This window comes from Chanos chanos, chromosome 13 (assembly GCF_902362185.1).
Source record: "Chanos chanos chromosome 13, fChaCha1.1, whole genome shotgun sequence".
Taxonomy (NCBI): Eukaryota; Metazoa; Chordata; class Actinopteri; order Gonorynchiformes; family Chanidae; genus Chanos; species Chanos chanos.
The window spans coordinates 13,240,090-13,267,498 of NC_044507.1; the positions used below are offsets into that span (position 1 = coordinate 13,240,090).

Genomic DNA, 27,409 nt, shown 5'->3' on the forward strand with positions numbered 1-27,409 from the left:
AAATTAAAAGCATTCAAGGCAAATGTGTGACCCCTTTTTCAAGAACTGTGTTAGGCCTATTCTATGACAATTTATGAGCATCCTACAATAAGGGAATACAATAGTAGGCAACTTTTCACAGAGAAAGACCTTGGGGTAAAAATTCATTTGGTTTTTTTTTCCCTCTCCGAAGATGAACATTTTGCTGTTAGTCTATCAGTCATAATTCAGGAAGCATTCACAATGATGTATGTAGTTTGTAGAGCTCTTTTTCAATGGTAACCAAATGTATATCAACACAATAACAACATCAAAACACTGCTATAAACATCTCTCATCAAATCCAGTGTTTGAGATGCAAACATTAATTACCATTCAGCAAATGTGCTATGGCAACATGAAATCCTCAACAGTGATTTCAAACAAGGAAAGATCAAGTTTATCTTAACGTATGATATATACATATATATATATGTGTATATATATGTACAGTGTGATCTCTTTTTTCTAAATTTAATTAAATCTAAATTCTTACATGTGCTAATATCACTGTAGGTTGACTCCCCACTCATTAACACGCACACGATAAAAAAAAGAAATGAAAACAATTGAAAAATATATGAGCATCTGTTTAAAAGATATATAAATAAACTGTTGCGCCATTTTGTGGTGCTTGGCTGCAACAGAACAATCGATTTCCTAACATAGATTAAATGAGCATAGTATCTTTAGCGGAGAGGTGCGGCCCAAACCCACTCTACTGTAGTGTGGCAGTCACAAAGGGCTCATCATTCGTGTGTTTGTATGGACACAGCGTCAGTGCTTTGTGTCTAGGGGCGACAGTCTGTGTTGTCAACGTCGGGTAGAGTGGAGATGTTGTTTGATCATAAGGTTTTTGGATGGGAGCGGAGTGGTTACGTTGAATGTTGTTGCTGTGGTGATCAGATGATTGGGGCAGATCTGTCGTTGGTCACAGTGGGACGCAGCTTCACAGTTGCAAAAGGATTCCCTCCTCTGTACAAAAAATAAAGTCAAATAATCAGCTGAATTTATGAGTGTGTGTGTGTGTCTATGTGAATTTGTTCATGCAGAGAGATCGTTATATAAGCTCTACAAAAAAAATGGTGAGCTTAATCTGTATTTAAAGGCATAAACTGTATCGAAACTGTCTTTAACATTCAGTTACATGCCAATTAAAATATATATGGCAGAAAAATTTTATGAGCTGTAATTTCCATAATATATATCATTTTCTATCATTTTCATCAGATTTGTTTATTCACTCCACAAATACTCACTCAAGGAATGGAAGCTTTGCTGACCCGTTTACTTGTGTCACCTTTTAAGAAACAAATTGAACAGAAAATAATTTAAAAAAAAAAGGTTATTACTGTATGTTATATTTGAAGTTTAACTGCATTGCTTCTGTTTTATCTGGTATATGACCCACCCCCCCCCCCCCCCCCCCCCCCCCCCCCCCCAAATACTATGCTTATGTGGAGTCCCTATCAGACAGGTCTGATTACGCTGAAAACTAATTCAGTGCAAGAGACTTCTGTGCTACCACCTTATCAATGTCTCTGGAATCCAGCATTTCTGGAAAACCACGTCACCTTCTCTTCATGTTAAAGTCAAGACGGCACAATGTAGAAGGTTGTCACATGCTACACATGTTCATGACAGTTACAGTTACAGGAAGTGGAGAGCCATTCAGGAGACAAATGATGAGAATGAGGGTTAAAGAGCATTCCTTTGTCTAGAAGTGAAATGTATACATACACCAACACATACATTCCACATCCAACTACGCAAGTGATTATGGAAAGAAATGACCAACGGCCACACCTGTAGAACCCAATAAAGTAATAATTTCCCGATAATGTGATAAGTCCCAATAATGTAATAAAAATCCTCACTTAATCAAAAAGGTAAGAAAACCTGATAATGTAATAACTTCCCAATAATGTAATAAAATCTCTTAACCATAGAACCCAGTAATGTAACAAATTCCCAATAATGTACTGTTTTTTTTAAAAAAAATTTATTTATTTGTTTGTTTTTGGCATTGCTTACGCTCTAAAGAAAACATCCTGTCCTGTGACCACCTTGAACCCTGCAATGTGGGAAAAAGAATTGCTGAGATGTTATTTTCTAACAGTTTGCCAAAATCTCTGAAAAACAAGCTTTAATACACAGACCCAGGCTGGTGGTATAGTGGTATAATTATATATTGTATAATTATTATATACATAATAATTGTGTAGTGGTATAAAAAGTGTGGTAAGGTGGTATAATTCATCAGCAAATAAACAGCAACTGAAACTGAAGGTGGTGGTGTAACTCATGAGTTTCTGGTACTGCTATATAACCATTATATTATCATACATGATTAGTACCATTATATTATTACACATGATTATAGTATTGCCTGTTTTAAAATGACTAACTTACAAAAACAATGCATTCCCAATACATTAACACATTATTGGTGGCATGTTACTACAACACTGGCCAAGTTATTATAATATTGGGAAATTATTGCATTATTGGGTTCTACAAAAATAAGGTTAACCCAACAATGTAATAACCGTATTACATTATTGTTACAGAGATTATTACATTATTGGTTAAGAGATTTTATTACATTATTGGGAAGTTATTGCATTATAAGGTTTTATTACATTTTTGATGGAGTTAAGTCGAGGTTTTTATTACATTATTGGGAGTTATTACATTATCGGGAAATTATTACATTATTGGGTTCTGAAATACCTGAGAGAAATATTTGTAGAAGAATACACTTCTGCTTCAAAGAAACAAATTTCTACATAACCCTATTACTATCCTGGTGAGGACACTTGAACATGTACATTGAGCCCAAGTGCTAAATATGCCTTGTTAAAATGCAATACTGTCTTGCCACTAGATGGCAGTCTCTCACTGGAGTTCAGTATAATGTTTGGTGTTTTCTGAAGTTTGGTCAGAGCTCTGACCCAATCAAGCCTTCCATCTGTACACTTGTTTCAGCCAGCTGTGTTTAATCCCAGCTCTAAGCAGTGAGGCTATCTCTGCCCATGTGATCATCTTTCAGGGTGTTTCTGACTTCATTTACTGTGTTACCCAGTTGCTCACCTGTTAACACTGTCAAAGGTGCTACAGTAGTACTAGCCAATAAGTGTATTTATGTACACATAACTTAAGAGTTAAGCAGTATTATGCCATTACATGTCTTTCTTTCTTTCTTTCTTTCTTTCTTTCTTTCTACTTTTGTTCTTCTCTTTCACTTTGTCTCTCTGCCCCACTCTTCCTCCTCTTTCCTATCATTCTGACCAGGAAAAAAAATTATTTCTTTTATGACAGACTTTGACTCTAAGCATTCCTTACTCTCCGAGCCTCACCTATTCTGATAACATCATGACATCTGTGGAAAAATCCAGGTTATTTTTCCAGGTATGACTGTATCGTCACGCCCTCAGCTACATGACATGATGGCTGTTAAAAGAAGAGACCGGCCCTAGCAACTTCTGTAGTGAGGCAAAGCAAAGCGTGTATTTATGAGAATCAGCCTCTATCCTCCTTCCAATTACCATTCAGCAAAGACTCCAGCTGAGATGACTGCCATCAAATCATATACCTCCGCCCCTACATGTCACCTTCTTAATACACACGTTTGAAAATGCTACAGTTCCAACCCCTGACCTCTTGTGTTGAATAGGTGAACTGATGTAAATAGAAGCAGAGAGATGCATGCGCATTACATCTCCTCAAAATGGCATGTTTGACTGAGCTCTAGTATTCTAGGATTTGGGCCTCCCTGTGACCCAAATATTCATCAGTCTGCCCAGAGACTGTATATGACCACCTTTTTTAAGGACACAGATAACAGCATCTCTTTTACAGCACAGGAAGAGGTCACAGGTTTTTTTTTTCTTGAGAAAACCACACAATGTCCTGACTCAAACTGTTTGCTGGGAGCTGGTTTCAGGTTGATATCCGTGTGGAATTCCATCAGAAGGTTAAGCCAGGGCCGGATGTGCAGCGACAGCCGTAGCAAAGAGGGACAGAGGCTGGGGAGCTCCGGTGGATTGGGGAGCGATAAATATTTCACCGTGTCTAGACAGGAGTATTACCTTACACAGCAACTCCATTTAACGTGACTCAGGGCAAACGTCACAAATCAGATCTCCTACCACACACGCAAACACTAACACGTGTTCATTCACAAACACACAAACACACACGCACGCATGCACACACACTTACACACACACATGCACGCACGCACGCACGTACACACACATACACAAGCATGCATGCGCGCACCTCCATACACCCACCTACTCACAAAAACCATACACACACAGACACACAATAACACAGTTGTAATTTGTTACAGTGAAACAGTACTCATGTTCTTGACCACTTCTTGATGCCACATGCAATTAAAAGCCAATAAAAATGAGGTGACACATTAGACCTCATTACGTTAAAAGGTAAGCTCCTGTTAGATCATATAACACACACACACACACACACACACACAACTCTGGTTCTAAAAACACCCTAACAATAATGTGGGTTAGGACTGTGACGGCGCGTAGCTCAGGTGGGTGTTGAGTTGCCTTGTTTTCAAGGCAGCCACATAGCATGACGAGAAACTTGACATATTAGCCTCGTTAGTATCACATCAGCATGAGTTATGCATTGTGTTCATGCAATTTAAAGACAAACTTTCATTACACAGAACACCAACGCAAACATGCCATTTCTATTAGCAACTGTGATGGCTAAACAGACAGAAGCAGACTATGGGTTTGAATGCTCGCAGTTTTTTTTCTTTCATGGCTTGCATAAATGCAAAACACTACACTCACTTTATAATGGAGGAGACTGACCGTCCCAGGGTAATGAAAGCCAGTGATCGCCTGACAATACATTATTGTGAGAGAAGAACACGATTAAGAAAATATGAGCCAATAACATTTTTTTTTTAAAAAGGGGAACAGAACAAATAAACTGGAGCAGAGTTACATAACAATGACTGTTTCTTTTATGCTACCAGCACAGTAAGGTGAACACAGGTAATGCTAATTATTCTCTCTCTGTCTCTCTCTCTCTCTCTCTCTCTATCTCTCTCTCTCTCTCTTTCATTCACCCATGTGGTGTCACTGCTCTGTATAAGCAGTGAGCATTTAGCATTGTTCTGTGGGCAATCCTCTTTCGGGTGTGTCTGATCCTCTCATCCAAGCAACCACGTGGACTGTAATTATATCCCTGCTGCGTTTGAGTCCTTGTCACCTTTAATACAGCTTCATGCAATCACCACTCTACTCTGTCCATGGTGTCTCCAGGGTTTGCCCAGAAAACTTCTAAGAAGTTATATCACATAAGAACACAATGCTGTCATTTGTAATAAGATCATTTCTGCTTTAATGAAATGAACTGTGTTTATGTCTATGAACTGTGCTGGTATTTATATGAGTTTATCTTTGTCACTAAGGGACACCAGGTGTCTAGACTGTTTGTATTCAACGCTACTTCATTAACGCAAGGGGTTTCAGGTGCTGGAAGAACTTTTCAACAAAGGAACAAAATAATGAAGTTGAAATCCCATTGACCAGTCATTGGATACTGTCACAGGGGTCCTTGGATGGTACATAATGGAAAGAAAGCAAAACTACTCGTCCAAGTAAACCAACAACCAGGAAAGCACAGTGCTCAATAAAGAAAATTAAACAAACTCAACAGTTGTCTGATGTTATGTAACTAGGTGTGGTCCGATACAAGCTCTAAGGTAGAGAGTGGATGAAAAGAGAGAGACATGAAAGGAGAAGGGAGACAAACATGAATACTGACCGTGCTCTCAGGTGAGGGATTGTGGGACTGTGTTTTGGACCAGGAGCTGTTGGAGCTTCTTCTGACCGGGGAGTCACTGTAGTCAGGAGGAGGCAACAACATCAACTCATCCTCTGTGTCCTGCTGTATGAGATTGGCTACGCTCTTACTGCGCACGGGCGGATTGGCAACCACACTGCAACACAACATCACAGGGCAGTTTATAAAACAGTACACACTGAAACACACACACACACACACACATGCACACACATGCACAGACCTCAACAGACCTCACTATTCCCCAACTTTAAACTATGGATGCTGTGTGGTCACTATTTGGTGTCTGTGATATCTTTGTGTGTACATAATAGTTATTTGAAATATGTTGCTATATTATACAAATGTCAATATTTAGAAAGTGATTCCAGACGAGTTGATGTGACTCCGATGCCCAGCTGCGTGTTGCTAAGCCACGCATCTCACTGCTTGTTCCAAATCAACCCTAGCAACTGCTATAATCGTAACCACACACACAACTGAACGAGCCAACTTAGCTTCATTTGTAATTATAAATGATAATTATGATAACAATAACAGTGATAAGGCACAATTAAAAAATAATCAATTACAAAGCTTTTAATTGGAAGCAGTACAGGCTGAACTGTTAGATATAACTTCATATGAACTGCTTAGCTGGATTTCCAGTAGAATGAGATGATGAAGTGTGATGATCAGAGATCCTTTCTTTGATCAATAATGGTTGCTTATTATACAGAAATATAACCGCTCAATGGCTAATCAGAACAGTGTATTAAACAAAACAATGGAATTCTACATAGTAATCACCAACTATCTAATCCAACTATCACCTATATTATGCGTCAAATAAGTACCATTAACACATTGAGACTGAAAGATATCTGTATCCAATATGAAATTAATCTTGTTATCTAATCAATAAAAGTTAGCACACGTTCCCTGATCTCTGCTGAAGCAAATGGATCAAAGCCCTCAGAGCAAGGAGTGCAATTAAAAGTTCATTAAGTTTATAAATCACTCTAATTAGCCTTTGATTACTGGTAAACACAAGCCGATGTGTTTTCTGGGCAGAAGTATCTCAACATGACAGGTTTTGCTGTTGCCTAAAATTTCCTGTTGCTTATTAAAAATAATGATGTGTATTTGCTCATTCTTGAAGAGCCTAAGTTTAAATATCTTACTTGCCTAATTCAACAACCCAGTAAAATAACCAAGCTTACAAATCTTGTTTTTGTTTTACACTTCTGTTTTACATGTCAGTGCCTGCATCCATAGGTCTGATTTTATGAGACATTTATTTAGTTATTTATTTATGAATTTTTGTAAAAAGGGTTTGTATGTTTGTGTGTGTGTGTGTGTGTGTGTGTGCGTGTGCGTGTCTCATTACCTGTTACTTCCAGCAGGCTCTACATATGCACGACAGTATGATGATGGAAACCATCCTCTCCTGTATAAAGCAGAGAGAAAAGAAGAAAGCGAGAGAGAGAGAGAGAGAGAGAGAGAGAGAGAGAGAGAGAGAGAGAGAGAGCAGTGTTAAAATTTACCTTTAGCTTTTCTAAATAACAAAGGAAAAGGCATTTTAGAAGCAATTTCAGCATGCAGAACGCCACTGCATCTTTTCTTCAAAACCAATTATAATTTAGTTAGTACGCCTTTTTGTGTCCTTTTTCAGCCTGGAGTACTTTGACGTAAAATGGGATGACATAGATAATGAAAATAATGGGCCTCCGTATGTGAAGCATCTACATCTCAAGTAATTGAAAATACTGAGATGCAGCTCCAATCATCTCTTTAGTATTAGGCAAAGAGCCAAGTTTTAAACTTTTTTCTAACGCACAATAGCACTTCACTGTGAGAACTCCTCCTAATGACAACAGCAGCGTTCTGTACTGTTACAGTGTGTTTAAATGGACAAAAAAAAAAAGTTTTGAAACACAATACCACCAGTCCTAATCTTTCTGATTTTCTAAAACAGAGGCTCTGATCGGAGCTGAAGCCCTAGACTCCTTATCTATGTTATGTCTACACTTCAGTACAAATCCTTTACTCAATAAGAAATGATTGACATAATGAACTCTTTTCATTTCAACATAGTTTGCTTGTCCAAAGTAAAGAAATGTTAATGTTTGAGAAAAGGTGTGATTGTTTGCTGTGTTCAGTCTCCTGTGAAAGAACCGTGTGTGACGTAGGCTCTTCTTCTTGGTCTTAACACTTTCTATGGTCGAGTGAAGTTTCAGTCTCATGGGAGAAAAAAACCCATTATTACAGTCTATTGCAAAGACATTGATAGAGAAAAGAATGTTTGATTAATAAGACCAGCTGATGAGTCTGTGACTGTCTTTAAATAGAAACACTCAATCTAATGGAAACATTTCACACAGCACTGGCACTTTTGCCATATTGCAGTGTTCATGGGTTGCTAGGAGACTAACATGATGTTCGTTTTAAACGTGTGAGATATGAAAATGCATTCCTGTTCATGAGTTTTAAGAACTGTAAAATAAAAATATAAAACATAATGAGGGCCACGTTAGAGCTGTCATTGTTTAGGAATTAGTTTATTCCTCTTACTAAATATAATTCTAAAAATGGCAATTTTCTAATGAAAGGAAAGCGAAAACAGTAGTTGCATTGTTTTGTTAAAAGACATTATAACTGGTCTCATTAAAACACACCCCTTCCTGCTTCTGCCGTCTGGCCAAGATTTCCATTGAATGCGATGAAAACAAAAAACAGTGTAAATATTTTGGCAGGGCAGTTGAGGCAGCCCTGCTCATATCTCTCCTGCTTAATCCGGTTAGTCTGATTCCAGCTGCTCTCTGACTGAGTCTCTTCCTCCACTTTGTGCCACAATGACATTTCACAGGCATCTGCTCCGTATCTTAAAAGCACCAAGTTAAATAAACCCAGCATGAAGAGACCAAACATCCACAATAAGCAGTTTGGAAAGAAGGCTGGATGTTTGCGTACATACTGAAATCAATTGATAGCCACCACGGTGACGCTTTGACAATACGTGTTCAGAATCTCAGGTAAGTCAACATCTGACGGTCTCTGTAGGCAAATAAAATCTAGTAAAACAAGATCACTATCTCTGTGAATCTCATTCTAGAGAAATGTGTTGAGAGCGGTTCAATTCAAGTGAAAATGGTAACTAAAACAGGAGCAATGAAGAAATTACAAGGTACAATACTAAAGAATTCTCTCTTTGTCTTGACTTTCAAAAGAATGTCTTGCATTCTCGAAATTCAAAAGTGAATGTGTGGTAATCATGTTATTAGACCTCAGAGGTCATCATGTGTGAAGCGACTTACTGCCTGGTCTTCTCCAGTTCTCCATACAGCCAACCGTCTCTCTCGTCTGGGATGAGCAGTGTGATGATGTCACCCTCATCAAAGCTCAGCAGTGTGTCGTTGTTTCCTGATTTGTGTGGGAAAATGGTGCGGACACGTGGTCTCTTCATGATGTGGTTGAGTCCAGAGGCCATAGACACAGACCTGGCCAGGCTGTTTTCCTCATTACTGTAATCTGACGATGAGATAAAGAGCAGGACACAAGGTTAGCGTTGTGAACGCTTATGAATGCTCAACAGTGATCACCAAAACCTTTTGTTGGCTTTGTGCTTGCAACTGTGCAATGGTAGATGAGTGATCTGTTCAGCGGTAAAGCTAGCAACCGCAGTATAGTAGTTATGGAACGCATTATGGAACATTTGTTTCATATTGCTAAGCAACATCTCCTGCCTTGCCAACACAATGATACCAAAGCTTGTCTCTCTGCCCATATGGCTTTTAGATAAGTGAGACAACACCGGGGGGCATACCTGGCACACGCTGTTGTTTGGGTGTCTCTGGGGTAAACATATTGGCCAATGGGCTTGGTTTAGCCTGCAGGGGGGGTGCTGGCGGTGGTATCATTACATCAGAGTTGTTCTGCATGGGAGAAAAGAAGGACCTCATAAACATGTGTCTGGCAGTGATGTGAATTTCCACTGTCATGGCATGAGAGGAGCAATAAGACAATGAAATGGAGCTGTGATACATGTTAGTGCTCCCATTAACAACCACCATTAGCTGCATTAGCGCATGTTGCACACAGGCATAATTACCATAGTCTTCATGCCTATTCTCAAGTTTTTCACTTGTGAACTGGCACATTTGACTAAATGAATTAACAGCTTGGTTTTCAGACGAAGAGCTTGATGCTCTTTCTTTTTTTTTTAGAATGGGACCAATATCAAAGAGAAGATAAAGCTCAAAACACAGATGTTCCCGTGGCTTTGGCTAGCCTGTGCCAATGCATATTCTGGTAGTGTGGCGCACCCTGCTGTGACGTGACGAGGCTGGAGAGTCCTGGGGTGTGACGGACACAGGTGTACGCAGGCCCTCAATCATCGACATCACACTGTCCGGAACATTGGTGGCATCACTGCATTTGTCCTGCCAGCTGGGCAGCTTCTCACACAAAATGTCTTTGGCCTATGCACAAAGCAATGTGGGATGAGAAAAAGAAGAAAGTTAAGGGATTTTTACAGACATTTATTTATTTATTTATTTTCTGCTGAGATTTCACTGTACTGTTATGTACTTTTCATAGAGAGAGCTAGATTTTCAGAAGTTTTCAGCAAATATTAAGGTTGTACTTTGGGCAAAACCATCGGCGAATCCAAAGTTTGGTTAATATATTTGTCTAACACCTGTTTGACTGTGTTGCGGATTTTCCTATATTTATACAAGCTTAAAGTCTAAGTGCTTTACCTTCAGACATGATTTTTACTCCTGTGGAGTACAGAGAGCTTGAGTTCTTAGAACCTCATAGCTAATTTATTGTCTTGTTGTTGATTAACATTCATTTTTTAATATACCCAAATACTTTTGACAATTGACACCTTCAAGGAAGTGGAGGTAGTCCTTGCAGATGTATTTAAAAAGTTTCTACACTTGCACACATGGTTTTCCCCAGTGTGATGTGCTCGCCAACCCGAATAAAACCTTTATTACAATTTCAAAGAACAGTTTAAAGTAGCTGTAAGCAATCCTCATACCTCCTATGGAAACACAACCAGCTCAGCTAATTAAGGTCCTGAGACACTTCTAAATAAAATATTCGCTTGTGCTAGAAAAGGAGTGGAACAACAACAAGTCTAAACACTGTCTGAGTTTAATCATATGCGTGCTTGTGTTGTATGTATGAGATTAACTACCTTTTCATGAAAGGTGGCCATCCGGTAGGAGAAGGCGCAGTGTTTGTCCACCAGGAAGCAAAACCTCCTCTTTTCTTCCAACAGGGCTTCCTTACAACCATCAGCGATGAACCTCTGCATCTCCATCTGACGGTGAGTGAGTGTCTCTAGATACTACCGCCCCACCCCCCCACAGCAAAAAAACCAAAAAAACAAAACACACACACACACACACACACACATTCTTATCAGTTTTTCACACAGGCAATCATAGCGTCTCTTCGTCGTCCTTCCATTGTCAAGACATCAAATGTTTTCTTTTTTTTTTAAATGCCTACAAGCCTCCACCATAAAAGCATTGAGAAAGACAGAACAAGCAGTCAGACGGTCTGATTTTAAACACGATGAGAGAAAATACGACAATAGACTCCTGAGGCAGAGGTGACAGTGCAAGGTCAGCCAACAGTCTCACCCTTATCTTATTTTTCAGATGGTTCACCTATTGACAACACACAACAATGAAAACTTAAAATGAGTCTATGGACAGCGCTCAGCGACTGCGGAATGACTGTAGAATGCCCTAGGCTGAGCATTTAGGGATTTGTCTTTTAATGAGATTTGCAAAGCAAGCAAAGCAAAAAAGTTGGTATTGCAAACAGCTCAGGCATATTTCATCAAACTACACTAGCGTGCTTATCTGACTGTGGAATTCTGTGGAGTTTTTTTTTTTGTTGTTGTTTTTTTTTTAAACTGATTTACGACATAGTTTGCCTGAGATCACTGAGATGTTGAATCCAGCGTTGCTCGCAATCACATTTTGCAAAACATGGACAAAGAACATTACACAAAATCATTGTTGAGTGACATCTAAAAATATTCCACGAGCGAGGAAGGTTCCAGGCTGCACATTGTGTCATTCATACAGATGACAGATGTATTAACAATCTAACAAAAGGCGTTTCTGGGGTGTGTATATCCAAATACGAAAAATCTCTTGAGTTACGCAATTCACAAACTGACATAATGTGTCCATTTTCTGTTGAGTTTGATCATCTTATCTCGTCTTAGCAGACTACAGAGGGACTTAACTGAGGGATAAAAGAGTGTAGCCCTTTCTCTTCTTCCCTCCCTCTGTTCCCTCGATTCCCTCCCCCTCTCTTTTCATGGGTTGTCATGGCAAACGTGGTGTGGTGTCATGAAAGCGGCGGTCAGTGGCTGTGGCTTTTCCCTGAGGTTTCAGTTTCACCATGTGCTCCCTCTCTCTCTCTCTCTCTCTCTCTCTCTCCCTCTATCCCTCTGTCTCTCCCCTCAGTGGCGACCTGTGCTGTTCACCTCTCCTCTCCACCCCTCCTCCCTTAACCACCCGCTGTGACTCTTCTCTCCAGACCGGTGTGACTGGATCAAACAATATGACTCAAACTGCTTCGTGCCTTTACCAACCATGAAACTGTGTACCTGACTTTGTATTTCTACATTTCTGCTGCAGGTCCACCCTTCAGTTTCCAATTCACTGTACCTGGAAAACTTGGATAACAGAATCAAACCTGAAGTACTTATCCTTTGCTTATTTCCTTAAGTGCACAAAAGTGCTTCTCACAAGTTCAGTCTAGACAATGCCCTTGCTAAAACTGCTGGATCACATTTAAACTTGTAATGTAATCATCACATGGCACTCGTGCCTGAATTTCCGCTCTGTATGAACCTCTCAGACTGACTGAGTGACAGGAGACAAATTAGCAATGCTTCTGTTAGTCTCTGTGCACAGGTACTGTGTATAAATGGCATGCTACAACAATGGGTCTGGGTGGTGCAGGAAGGGTCAGAGTACCGGGCATTGCCTGAGGCAGCCTGTCTGTCTGGTACTGAGCTGATGAGGAACCAGAACTCCAGTTCTGGCTTTCTTTATTCGCTTCCTCCTTTAAACACCGGGCTACTCCGGTTAAGCTGCTTTCACAGGGGCCCAAATCATTTGTGTTCAAACAGAGCCCGTTTGAACAGACAACCTCAGATGAACCCTCCTTGTCAAGGTCTGTGGAGAGTGTAACCTGAGTGTTTGTGAGTGGGAAAAGGGTCACGCTGAACACACGCACATATTCAGCACATGAGCACTCCTAAGACCCTCAGGTTAGTGGTTGTCTCTAGTAAACAGGTGACACACACACACACACACACACACACACACACACACGGTTTGGCTGGCTGTGTTAATATTAGGTTTAGCATCATTCATACTCTGCGTGCTGTGCTTTAAACTATGTTTATATCTCTCTACAGAGACAACTCATAGTACAACCAGCCATCTAAAACCCCTGTGATAAGTGCTCAAGAAGATATGCGCGGGCGAACGGGCGTGAAAACATTCTTCCTGTTTGTCATCACGAATCTATCAATGGTAAAGCCTGTTGCTATGGACACCTAAATTTAGCCCAGTGGAAAAAGGTAAGAGAGAGAGAGAGAGATAGAGAGAGAGAGAGAGAGAGAGAGGACGTCAGACCCGGAAATGAAAGGGAATGTTAATGTTAGGTTAATATGCATGAGTACTCTTGAAAGCTTTGGAAGTGTCAGGAAAGAGGAAGTGTCTATTTACTTGAGTTATCGATGATTTTAACCTGACACTGACACTGTAGATACTGGACCTTTGTTTAGAATGTAGAGTGTTTGTTTAGAGGGGCCTGAGAGGCAGCTGTAGGAACGCTAAAATTGACACATCCAACAGTCAAAGTGACCTCAGTCAAATTTAACCATGTTTTCTGTTATCCCCCATGTCTTCACTGTAGGATTTGAATCATCCTTATAAAACTGTCCATATGAAGGAAAGAGGCTTAATGCCACAGCCCATTGTTTACCACTGAAGAGATGAAACAAAAGATTGAATGTTTAAAGCTTATCGAATCAACAATGTCCTTTGATCTTTGTTTGAAAATTACATTCTCAGATATCTAAAGTCTGTTCTCTTTGATTATCAGAGACATCTTTGAGACAAGGAATAATCTCCCAGAGAGGGTGAGAGAGAGAAAGAGAGCAGGAGGGGGAAAAAAACAGAAAAAAACAGAATATTATGTAAGTTAGGCCATGTGGAGGCAGACGGAGAGATGTGTTTAATCTTTGTGGGTGACCCTGTTGATTGTTTTAACTGTCAGAAATCAGGACTTGTAGGAAGTGTCTAAAAGCTATAAAATGTAGATATAAGACATAAAATGCAGTGTTTTTCCATAAACCACAATTTGTATTTCTGATTTTCAGCTGGCCATTCAAATAAGCTGAAGAATATGCTAATTTACAGCAATAATCTAAAAATAGCAGTCAGATAATAGTCTGTAATGCTGACAGTTGACAGTGAATCAAATCATTCATCCTCCTGGATCATTAAAGTATGTAGGCATATACGGCTATGCATGCGTGTATGTGTGTGTGTGTGTGTGTGTGTGTGTGTTTGTTTCTGTGTGTGGGTGAGAAAGACTTTGTCTCTCATGTTAAATTCCAGGAATTCATGAGCACACCTCATTACAGGCTCTATATCCACTGTTGCAAAGAGACACAAAGTGTGTGTGTGCGCGTGTGTGCGCATGTGTGTGTGTGTGTGTGTGTGTTTGTGTGTCTGTACAGGTAGGCCCTCACCTCATTTTCTTTACTCTCATATTTATAGGCATTCTTGCCCTGGCTTTTCCGTCTCAGCTTCTTCAGTTCAGACTGGGACTTCTCCAAGGAGTCTTGTTTAATTTTGTGTTCTGTCTGATACCTCTTAAACGTGGCCTGTGAATCACACAGCAGTCCATGAGTGGTTTGGTTCTTTACCATCTTTACCAGCATTCAGGTGTGGCAGACTACAGACACACTACAGAGGAGACATGTTACATTGTACTGATCAAAGTTATGTGAGATGTGTTCTGTACTTTCGGGCAGGATGACCACTATGATTTGAAGGGACAGCAGAGAGACTGGTGTCTGGGGAAATGCAACAAGATCAACAGCAATAGAACTGTCATGTTCCAGTTCCAAGTACCACAACACAATTCTCAGGATGTTTCTCTGCGGGTTACAGAGGTACTGTTTACGTGAAATTACAGCAGTGGTCCATGGAGTGTTCTCAGAAAAAAAAAAAAAAAACATCCCCAAAATGCTCACCGTCATGTATTTCACGTCCATCTCTGTTTTCCGTTCCAGCTCTGCAATAATTTCTCTATGGAACCTTTTAAACTGGAGAGAGAGAGAGAGAGAGAGAGAGAGATGTAGAGACATAGAGACAGAAAGAGAAAGAGTGTGTTAAGCTTTTTGACTCTGACGGCATGGCGTGCGCACACGTACACATACACACACACACACACACACACACACACACACACACACACACACACACACACACACACACAGACACACACAGAACAGAGTAAAAATAGACCAAACTGAAGTGTGGCAGGCTTTTGAAGATGTTGGCCTTGGGAAGGGAAGTTGTGTAAGTCTGGGAGTTTGGGTGTCTCTGTGATATGAGTTGGCGAGGCACAGATGAGTCAGACTTAGAATGGAGGGATGCCCACAGCCTTGCCACCCCCTCTGCACCCCCCCCCCCCCCAAGTCACATTAATGAGTGCGGGAGCTTACATGAGTGCAGACTTTACTGTGGAAACACAAAGTGGTGCCCACCTCTCTCTCTCTCTCTTTCTCTCTCTCCTCCTTCATCTCTCCCACTCTCTTTGTCTTTGTCAGAGGAAAAGTTCTCACTCTTTCTCCACCCTCCCATCTCGCTCATCTCTTCACTCAAAGAAAGCCAGCATTTTATGTTTGTCTTTTCATTCATTCATTCATTCATTCATTCATTCTTTTTTTTTACAGGCAGTTCATTGACAATATTACTCTGGCTTCAACCTGCTCACATTCCACATTAGGAAAGACAGACAGAGCAGACAGGATAGTTTGGTCTAGGGTACCTCTCTCTGTGTTTGCGATGGGGTGTAGTTTTATTCTGGTCGAGTGACTATTTTTGTCACCTACCCAAAGTGACATCTTTACCATACGCACTGCAAGGATCTAAGACACATTAACTGGGAAATAGGGTAAACTGTGATAACTGGCTTTATTTTACCAGTGAGCAGCAGTTACTAAACTACACTGAGATCACCCATAGAAGCAGAGACAGAGGATAAAACTGAAATATATTCAGTAAATACCTACTGTAAGATACGGGTCTTCTAACAAAAGTGAAACTTTTGTCGTACTGTGATTTTTACAAGTCTTATCTAACGATAGCCCTGAGCATTCCATCAAAAGATCTTTAACAAAGCGATTTTTTGACCGAAAGTTCAGCTCCAACATCAAAAGACTTGCAAATATCTCCGAGTGAGGCAATTTTTCTGTCCTTACATCTATTAATCACTTTGAAGTACCTAAGTCCAACTTTGATACTGGATGCAAGACGAGGTTCCTCAACTATGAGGCGTAGGACTGAAAGTTCTGGAAACCACACTTCTATTCCTTTGTAATAACATTTTTTTTTTTTTTTTACCAGCTTCACAGATTTCATTTTTGTAATTACATGAGAAGGTAAAACTGTTTAGCATACAGGACAAGATGAGATGTTCAACAAAAGCTAGGTATGGACATTTATCCTGGTTTCTGTGTGTGGGTGCAAAAGCTGTGCGTTTAGCCTACAATGACAATGACAATGTGACTCTTTTGTTTTAGTGATGATAAAAATGTATCATTCATCAAAACCGTCCCTGGAATGTTATAAGAGATATTACAACATTTTTGTTTTGCATCATCAGACCTGTGAATGCCACTCACAGAACGGTTAAACTACACATGGAGATTTAAATAAAATACTGTTACGTTGTCTTGTACCATATTTGTACAGCTTTTCAGCATGGTACAGATCTCATCCATAGAATTGACTCATTTCAGTTGCAGATACGTCCAATGGATATTCCCTAGAACCCAGTACTGTACTGCTTTATTTTATTTTCTAATGAGTATTTCTTCCCTTTTGTGTGGCCAGAAACAAATATGTGCTAAATCTCATGATATAATGATATAATCATGTGATATAAGGCATTGTAATAAGAGAGCTGTGGAGCTGAAGCTGAAGACGTGGCCGGAGGGATAAAGGCTTTGAGTAAGCACGCTGCATGTGTGTGTGTGTGTGTGTGTGTTACATTAGCGTGCATGAGTGTGTCATCAGTTGGAGCCTCAGGTGTTTTGTCGAGCTTGTTGGAACCTGTTCTGCTAACTGATACAAACTAACCAAGCAGGTGCGCTTTTTCTTCCACCTGTTTTTGTTTACTCTGTTAAGCTTTTTTTTTTTTTTCTTTTTTTTTTTTCGGGAGTCAGGCAATCAGTGGGCCTTAATGAAAGGCACATCAACAGAGTACACAGATGAGAGATCTGAACAATAATGCACTGTGTGTGTGTGTGTGTGTGTGTGTGTGTGTGTGTATGCTTTGAGGAAATACAGCGATACGTGGGGAATCACATAAACACATACTACTGAAACTATGCAAACACAATCACATACACGTACAACTGGTGAGACACAAGACAAACACTATCTCCTATCACAAACACGCACGCACACACACAGGGACAGACATAGACATTGAGGAAACTACTCACATTTTCTTCCAGCTCTAGGTGAACCTTCCTGTGCATTTCTGAAATCTCTATCAGCACAACACCTGTGGAAAAACACACACACACACAGAAAGAGAGAGAGAGAGAGTCAGTCATCAGTCTACATAGAAAACCACAGACTGACTCAAAAGCATGAACTGTATTCAGCCACATAATCTGAAAGACTGCCCAGATCCCTCCGCTCACAGGAGAGAGCTCCCCAGAGGGAAGGGGGCAGTAATTAAAAACGAGCTCTATCAGCATGGACCCAGTCCTGATATTCCTCTCAGCATGTGTTCCTCCATTGTAATCAAATGGGGATTAAAAGGCAATAATACAAAACCTACTGCAAAAAAATTATTACAACATTTTATATAAAGGACCACCCACCATGTACTTAGTCAACAGTTATTTGTGATGGGTGATTAAACATGCACTGGGAACAAGAAAGAAAAACAACAACAACATATGAGTGTTGGTCACAAAGGCTGAAACCGTGAGTGGAACATTTGGTTCTCTAAATTTCTCAGAAGTCTGTAGGTACAATTACCATTCCCTGATTTCATTTTTGCTTTGGTGTTCAGAGAGTTAGGGAAGAAAGAAGTGTGTTTTCCATTCAAACAAGAGATAAGAAAAAACAGATCTCCCTCCACTAGCCTGGAGAACTCTATCACTCCATTCAGTTTCTAAAGCAAGAGTTTCTGTGAGAGCACATTGTCTCTCAGTGCTGTGCAGTTATTGTAACCTTAAGCATTGCAGCAAATCATTTCTGTTGATTTAAGTGAATAAAATAAGGTTGAGTTGCATGAATTGGGTGTATTCATCCATCTTTTGGGGAATGGACATTTCCAGTTAACTAAAACTGAACTAAACTGGACTGAACAAAACTCTAAAGTGTTTGATATAACAGTGTGTACAGTTCAGTAGGAGCCAGTTGAATTTATCACATGATATGCAAAACACACATGAGAAAAACAAACTTAAACAAAGAAATGAACAGTCATGCTGAGTAAGGCAGTGCCACAGTCATCATCAGAGAAGCGGACCTGGGCTGGCTCTCTCTACACAAGCATCGGTCACAGCGGTCCATAGGCCACATCAACAAAACAGTTGGGAGTTGTTGTTAGTTCTCTCCCAAGTCGGCTGACTGATCACACGTTTGGACTCTTGTCTTTGTGTAAATATCCGGACAGCTGCTGCGTCTTGGGTAAGACACACTTAATTGAGGCACGTGTCTTAAAGATGTATGTGTGAAAGAGATTTATAGATAGCAGGACAATACGGAGTCACAAGGAGGGAAAAAATAAGGTGTAATCTGCAAAGCTCTGGAATACCACTGGCAAGGAAGTCTACAGAGGAAAAAAAAACAAAAAACAACTACTGGCCCTACTTTTGTGCTTTTGTTTCTTGCTCATAAACTTTGCACTTATCTTGTTTTAAGTTTCAGTTATAAAAAAATGCCATGTAAATGAACACTGTTTGAAACAACTTACCATATTTTTTTTTTTCCCAGTGTGTGGCAAATTTGTGACACAGACAACTAATATAGGTCACCGTAAAGTGCAGGCATTGTATTGAAAATTGAATAAAGCCAAATTCAGCTGCACTCTCAGAAAAATGTTCCAACTCAGAGAATCTCATTCTAGAAGGAACCACTCATTTAGTTCTTCATTACAGTTTAGCACAACACCGTCCTCCCGTTATTACGTCTGTACTAGGAGCGAAGCAGTGAGTGCAAGAGGTTTTCCATTAGTGGATTCTGATCAAAGGAACAGTAGGTGATAGACAGAAAGTTCCACTGCTTGGCACAAAAAAGCACATACAACACACTGCAGCAGAACTACTACAGTAGCATAAATAGAACAAAACAGGGAACAATCGGTGTACAGTGACAATAGGAAGATCCAACGCTTCTGTGTTCTCAGTGTCAGTAACAGCCGCTTAAAACAACAACAATGAGAATTCCAGTAGAGAAGTCACTCGTGTCTCACTGATGAATAAAGCCAAGGCCATTCAACCTCACTTTTTCTGGACTGTTTCACCAGCACCTTTAGACTCGATAAGACATAAGACCTGTAATGGTGGTGGGGGGGGGGGGGGTGGGGGGGTTATTATTGTTTTATTATTTAAGCAACATATGGACACCTACAGGATCGCCCGAGGACTGGATTTAAAATATCAACCTTTGCTTTCATTTGGAGCCTCTCATTTTACCAAAGACTAGAAACAAAATTTGGATAATGTTGTCTATACCTCTTACAGCGAGGACCGACTCAGCTCGCCTTTGCCAGACAAAGCACTGAGAGCAGAGAGCAATGTTAGGGACAGTTTTAAAAAGCAGATGCATCAGCCTATATATCCACTGCATGTATATTTTGACTGCGTTCCAGTGACCGGCCCGCAAAGTGCAGTTCAAACAACACAGCAAAGTCTAAAGGTCAACCGAATATCCCAGTAAAAGCTTTCTTTGTAGAGAGAAAGGGAGGGAAGGCTGGTCGACTGCCCCCTTCACTTTTCACTGCCTCACAAATCAACCAAGGGGTGTGGACTCACGCTGAGGGCACATTGTGTAAATGGGAGAGAGAGCTGCTAAAAAAAGATCCATCGCTCCTTCCTCCTGGCCTTTTAAAGTTAAAAATAAATAGTCCCTTTCAATAGAGACGAATCAAAGGAATGTTTTTACATAATAATTGTGACTGAATTGTGCTCAGAATTCTGTTCTGTGCTACCAGAGGATGTGGACCAATGTTTAGTGCGTCAAGTTTGATTTAAGTATACTCTTGATTAAACAATGGAATAGGCTGACCCTGTGGTTGTAGGTTAGAGAACTGTTGGATAATTTAATTATTTGGCTTGACATTGAGATACAGACTACTGTATGAGGCTTTTAAAAAAGCATTAAAAAAAAAAAGCTCTCAGTTGCCTGACGTCACATTCTGTCACTTTCTGAGGAAAAAAAAGTTTCTGAGGTAACAAAAAGGTAAAGGGTATCAAATGCTGAACCAAAAATAAGTTGATTAGAAGTGATCTCACTTGTCAGACAAGCTAGAACATTTGCACTCAAACTGTGTGGTTTGACCTGCTTTGTTTATTCACCATGTCCAAGATACAAACACGTCTCCTAGCAACCAGTATGATTAATGGAGCCACATGAAGACAGGGCGAAGAAACTGTAATATTAGTTTTGCTGTGTAACTAAACAAATGAAAGTAAGCAAGAACATACAGGTGTACAATCTGCTCTTACTAGTAAATGTGTTTTTTATGGATTTATGGATAATATTGATTATGAAGCAAAAGGTTGTGTAGCATGAAGGGTACATACTGTAATTTTCAAACTGGCATAGGAATGCATGGCTGAAAACTGGTTTAACAAACCAGGTGTCCAAATTATGTTTCAATATAACATAATTACACTATCATTATTATACTACAGACATGAACACAACTGGAATAAACTTTTCTCCTAGATAAACAGTCCTCACATGATGCCTGAATATGCAAATACTATGAAAACCAACAAGCAAAGCCTTTGAATTCAGTGCTAGCACAACACAGAGGGAGCACTGGGTATACTGGACTTTCACAGTTCATCCTACCTTGCATTGCAAATAACCAACAGATAATGTGATTGCTCCAAAGGCACTGAAACAAGCCAGTGTGCATCCACTGTTTGATGCTTTAATCGTCCAAATATGGACCGATTTTGTCATGGCGGAAATAAAAAGACACCATTATACCGCTCTGGGAAAAGTGGAAAAATCTGGGGTATAGTCACTCCAGGAAAAGACATAACACAAATAATTACTATTTCTGCTCCACTTCCATCTCGAGCTCTGTTGCTCATGGGTTGGCTTTGCAGAATGTGCTAAAAAAAAAAAAAAAAAAAAAAACTGAACAGGTGCATGCTAGGTCATCTACATTCCTCTTTTTCTCACTGGTCATCTCTTATAGCCCAGCTTAGTTTCTTCCTGAGCTACAAAGGGACGGGTTAGTTATTGACTTGTACGGTTGTCTCTGTAATAATCGGAGTAAATACACTGTAGCAATCATGGTGCTTATGATTTGTCATATTTCTAGGATTGTTTTTCTGACATGCCAATCTCTTATCAGACTTATCCTTCTCCTGCTCATGTCTCTGCTGACCGCCCTTGACCGAAATCCAGGCAATTGAGGATTATAAAACACTGGGCCACAACAGGTGATAACAACATGTTTTGAATTGTATTTACAGAAATAAATTCCAAAACCATGATAACTGTTGACTGAAATATGGCCCAGCGCTATCAGAGAGGCTGGAGTGGAGACAGTGATCCGAGAATGGAGGTTTTGCCTGAACATGTATCAAAAGTCACTCTTCAGTCAGAAAAGGGGGTGTGAGAGGCACCCAGTGTGTGAGCAGACAGATATTTGAGATATCAGACTGTCTGATGCCCTGTCGCTCTGCAAACTCCCACACATATGTCGTCTCTCTCTCTCTCTCGCGCTCCGCACACAAATGCAATCCCACAACTACCAGGTGCAGGTGCAACTCGCAGAGGGCTAAAGAGAGTTTGATTATGCAAAATGTACCTGGAAGTCATTGTAAAGGAAAAGGGAACAGCACAGTGACAGCACAGATCAGGTACACACCGGTGCCAAATCAACAGAGCAGCACGGAAACGGTCAGTGCCCCCTCCCTTGTACAAACTGGATTAACACCATATTAATCCACTTATATCCAATTCATCAATAGATAAGGTTCTGAATGTGATCTGTCTACCTTTTCAGGGCTATTATGAATGCCTTTACAACACATCTAGATGCGAAATTAGAGATAACTGTGTTGCTGGTAGACACAAGATGCCGTAAATAGCACTGTGTGCCTTGGACTCTTCTCATATATCAACTGAGAAATAACACTGTGAACAGGAAATTAACACTGTGAACAGGAGACAAACTGTAGTTACAGGGAAATTCTGATGTGCGAAATGTGCTATTTAATCCAGGTCTAGTCATTAGACAATCGACATACAACAGGAGAGCATTCCAACAGAATATAAAAGTAAAAATCATATAAAATGACAAATGGCTAAAAAAAAAAAAGAAAAAAAAAAAGAAAAGAAAAAGAAAAACAACTGCCGACTGCCGCACAACATTATGTGGGTCTCTGAACAGCTGATCAGGACAACAGTGTTAGGTGTTCCCTGTCGCTCTGCATCATGGGGAAAAAAAGACTACACAAATAGTTGGGGAGAGTAAATGATAAGAGGTGAGGTTTGACAGAACATGTCCTGGGGTGAAGAATGAAAGGGCTTTCCGTGAGCGTGACATTTGAACCCCAAAGAGAAGGCGGGGGTTTGCAGGTGTGTCAATCTGACGATGACTCTCAAGAGTATCATGTGTCAGCTAAGTTGTGTCAGCTGAGCTCCAGTTTCAGTGTACAAGAACAGTAAACTCAAGATGTTCCACTGGTAGAGGTAGAGAGAGAGAGAGAGAGAGAGAGAGAGAGAGAGGGCAGTGACACGAGGCATAAAAGTTACTATTCAGAGGTTATCTTGCCTTGCAGGGGGCAAGTTTCTGTGCTTATCACAGACCATTAAGAGGATCACTGTGCTTTCAAGCCCCGCTCTGTATCCAAAGGTTATTGCCCACATGTCAAAAGGTCAGGGACAGTACAAAAGGCTGTGAGGCCTGAGGTGCAGACAGAGAAGACCTCAGAGAAAGAGGGCATTTAATCAAACTTTAACAGAGGGCATTTTCAATTGTTCAACTTTGGTGAGTGACCATGTGATCAAGATTCAAACGCTGAATTCCATTTTCTTAAGGGTCTTCTAGATTTTTGGTGGATTGTGTCAATTTGAAGACACATGAAGTTGCTCCATTATGCAGATGTTCTACTTTGATTGGCTATATATAGTACATTTCAGTGCAAATATCACTCAATTTGAATCTGAGCATCTGCTTTCTTATTTCTACCTAGTTCCTCATGACAGGTGTATGAACCATGTCTTTGAATTTGAGCTGACACAATCAGTGGCTATGGGATAGATAAGAATCTCTTCTGAGACATACCACATATAAACAGCTGTATTTTCACACACTGTGCTTAGTGAACAAGCTTCATTAGATCAGATTAAAGTGTTTACAGAAACTTTGACATGCGCAGCAAGCTGTTCACATCAGCATTTCTCAACGCACCAGTTACTGTGCTCACTGATTAAATCCCAGCCGATTAATCAAAGAGGCCTACAGAAAACCAATCCAGCCTGCACACAGTGTGATCTACCAGCTGGGTATTCTGGCCTTATCTACACACACTCACACACTCACACACACACACACACACACACACACACACAGACACATACACACACACACGCACACACAAACACACATTCATTTACATTGTGATTACACTGGCTAGCAATCAAGTGAGGCTTCTCCTCAGTAGAAATGTTCTGACCTTACATCATCCCACCTAGACTAAGATAAAGATGTTGGAGAGACCAGAACAGAGCACTCGTTGTGTATTTTTCTATAGCTGTTCACAGTCAAACTGACAAAATCCATATTGGTTTGGCAGAAGAGAATAATATAACGTAGACTGGCTGTCTGTTCCTTCTTTTGAGAGAACGTTTAAGTGTCAGGTCTCAGTGTGCGAGCAGATGAAGCTGTCTGTATGGTTCTATCAGACGGAGAGGGAGAACAGCGGGAGAGCTCAGACACACAGGCCTGATAACTGTGTGCTGTAAATGAAACTTTCAGCCTCAGGGAACAGGAGCAGCTGTGCCACTCAAAAAAAACCCAAACAACAAACAGATACCGACAACTCCTTCACCACACAAAAGCGTTTAGCTGGCAGAGTCTGGCATATACAAGGTTATATACAAGGTTTTTAACAGGGCATGATAAATACAACATGAAGTGAGTTAGGGAGCAATACAGATAATACAGAATGTCTGGTCTCATATGAATATCCATCAAGTTCCTCAAAGGAAATAGCGCATATAAAGACACACAAAGTTACCCAAAGAGAGTTACAAAAGAAGCTTTCTTTCTAATATTGTGGTCAATAAAGGCAATTCTGAACTTAGAATAGACACAGGAGTCTGCTGTAAAACAGTTTTGCCATTTGGTAATCAACAGAATAAAAAAAAAAACCTTTAAAAATGATTGGCTAGTGCTGTGACTGCTCCCCTCCAGATTTTGCAAATACTGTCAGAACACCACAATCACTTGGAATTTTTCAACTATATCTCACATAAATTAATGATTGTCTAAGCTACATTTTAAAGCTGGGTTTGAAAATGAATCCCATAGTGGGACAGACCAACCACTGGACACAAAGTTTAAGATGGAGAAAAAGCTTGAGACTCACCAAGCTCCCTGGACACAGGAGAAACAGCCGCATTCTCTCCAATCTTAGACACCGCATCAAAATACAATTTCCCTGCCAGGGTCATCGCTGAAAAAGAGTAGATGAAAGGATCCGTAACACAGCGATGTCATTTTTGAAACTTAAGAGTTGTTTCTTTAAGATTTGCTATGCGTTTTCCTCATGGAGAACCAGTCTTCCTGGGAACCTTTTTTTAGGACTTGGCAAAGTTTCTCTGTCATGTAGTAGAAAGTTATACAAAGCTGTACATCAAAAAGAATACTGTAAGTTTATAAGTGTCAGAATAAAGACAGCTGATAATCACCTGCCACTGCTTTCTCATAACTCTTCCCCAGGTTGATGAGGTTCCGTAGCCCTGGATTAAACTGTTCCATAACATTCTGAGAAGTTGACAGAAATAAAACAGTGAACAGCATATCAAATTGAGCTGTTTGATCTGGGCAACAGTGATGCAATAGGTGGAAATCGAGGAATATCCATCGGATTGAGTGAGTTTAATGAGACCCCAATGCTTTTACACATATTTTTCAACTGGCTGCACATCTAAAACAATGTTCGTGAGGGTATCACTTACCCTGAAATTTAAAAGATATCTGAAAAAAAAACCTGTCTTATTAATTCAGTATTTTAGCAACTTTGACATGGAAACAGCCTGAAGTGCTTGCTAATCATTAAAAACTCTTACACAGAACACTTGTTAGCACCACTTCTAGCATAAAAATTCTCACACCCTCAGGCTTCGTGAGAATGAGAGAGAGAGAGAGAGAGAGAGAGTATATATATATATATATATATATATATGTATACAAATTAGCTAGGCAGATAAACTTCAGTGTATTCTTGTCCATTAGTTCCATCTGACCTATCTATCTATGTCCTACTTAGATGTCTGGACACTCACTGGTGCTTGGGAAGAGTCTAGAACTAAAGGGTTAGAGGTTTATTCATCGCTCTGATTCTTAAGGACACTGCACTCTTCTACGCCAAGTCACGCAAGATAGTTTGAAGAGTGTCTTGCTCAATACACCACATTCCTCTGTGCACTCCCCTTCTTATCATGATCGTTAAGAGTCATTGTTGTAGGGCGGTGGGATGATGACGTTGTAGTTTAGATAAGGCTTGGTCAAAATCCATCGTCAAATCTCAACATTTCATGTTTTAACAAAGTAAAACAAATACTCAATATTGGTTAAATCCCACTAAGAGGAGATCACTTTAAAAAAAAACAAAAAAAAACAAACTGAATTAAACCTGATAAGCCAGCAGTAGGCCTAATTCTGCAATGTCTTAAGTCATATCATATTCTAAACTGTAAGCTTGCCAAGATGAGAAACGTGAAGGCCAAGGGGAAACCACTAACTGAAAAGTCAGAAGTAAATGAATGGGCATGTCAATGTTTGCGAAGTCAACAGAGAAAGCACTTGCCAATTCCTCTTCGTTTCACAAGCCACACTACTACCTTTTCATGCTGTGTGAAGCACTGAGCTACAAAGTAATACCCCGAGCCTCTAAAGAGGGGCAAACAGTAAACTAATGGAGAAAAAACAAAACAACAATAAAAACCCATCCTGAGTAACTGTGACGCATCGGCACATGGTGTGGAAGCTCTCCTCTCAAACACTATACGCTCACTGGTCAAACTGAAAACACAAACGAGAAGAGTTTTAATGACCATCTAGGCAGGATTAAAAGAGGTATAGTGGCACACATGCAAGTAACGGAGTGAGTTAAACTTCAGATGTAAATTTTAAACAACACTCGATGTCATTCGACTTTTATGGTGCATAGCAATGTCAGAGATGAGCAGTGAACCAGAACGGAGAGGAAACATGAACAAAGTCCAAACACTCTTGGTCAGACAACAATACGATACTGGTTCTGTTTACCTCGTACGCTAATATTTATATCTAAACTTTATGGGAGTTCTCGGGTGTGGTCGGTGAGTCCGCATTTTGCTGGTACTCCTGGGTGCGCTATTGAAACTCGGTCACTAAAGGACTGACCACCACGACCAAGGTAACCCTCAGACATGATATTTCAGAGAGTGAGAAAAGTTTTTCACAATATATTCAAAATCTCTGAGGTTCGAAAAGTCCATCCTTCTTGTCAAAAAGAACGGTTAAGAAAAAGAAACGACAGAATCTTACTAAAGGAAGTGATTAAGATATTACCACCTGGACTTAAAAATGTACAGGCAGTAATGAAAGTCAACAGTCTAAACCAATCATCCGCGCTGAAATGAATTAATAAATAATAAATACATAAATTCAAATATATCAACAGAAACTTACGTGTTAAACGTATTGTCTACTTGACAACAAAACTGCCTACCTTGTAAGTGCTTTCGGTTAATTTATTTACTTCCTCTGGGTCTCGAGACATGATTATATC

The 27,409-nt window shown here is 40.1% G+C and overlaps 1 protein-coding gene across 1 annotated transcript; it reads right to left on the minus strand.

Moving 5' to 3' along the window:
- Positions 1 to 742: 742 nt before the first annotated feature.
- On the minus strand, positions 743 to 27,409 carry baiap2l1b (BAR/IMD domain containing adaptor protein 2 like 1b). The gene is made up of 15 exons (XM_030790469.1): positions 27,350 to 27,409; positions 25,323 to 25,398; positions 25,001 to 25,087; positions 17,645 to 17,706; positions 15,164 to 15,235; positions 14,657 to 14,791; positions 11,060 to 11,212; positions 10,179 to 10,334; positions 9,680 to 9,788; positions 9,171 to 9,384; positions 7,244 to 7,303; positions 5,836 to 6,010; positions 4,854 to 4,904; positions 1,278 to 1,318; positions 743 to 993 (listed from the first exon to the last, which is right to left on the minus strand). The coding sequence occupies exons 1-15, from the start codon at positions 27,398 to 27,400 to the stop codon at positions 921 to 923; spliced, it is 1,515 nt and encodes a 504-aa protein (XP_030646329.1). The 5' UTR covers positions 27,401 to 27,409; the 3' UTR covers positions 743 to 920.

Coding starts and splice junctions, on each gene's coding strand:
- baiap2l1b (XM_030790469.1), bottom strand. CDS start 27,400: ATGTCTCGAGACCCAGAGGAAGTAAATAAATTAACCGAAAGCACTTAC. Junction 25,088..25,322: donor TTATGAGAAAGCAGTGGCAG/GTGATTATCAGC, acceptor ACTCTTTTTCAG/CGATGACCCTGGCAGGGAAA. Junction 14,792..15,163: donor TGGACGTGAAATACATGACG/GTGAGCATTTTG, acceptor TGTGATTCACAG/GCCACGTTTAAGAGGTATCA.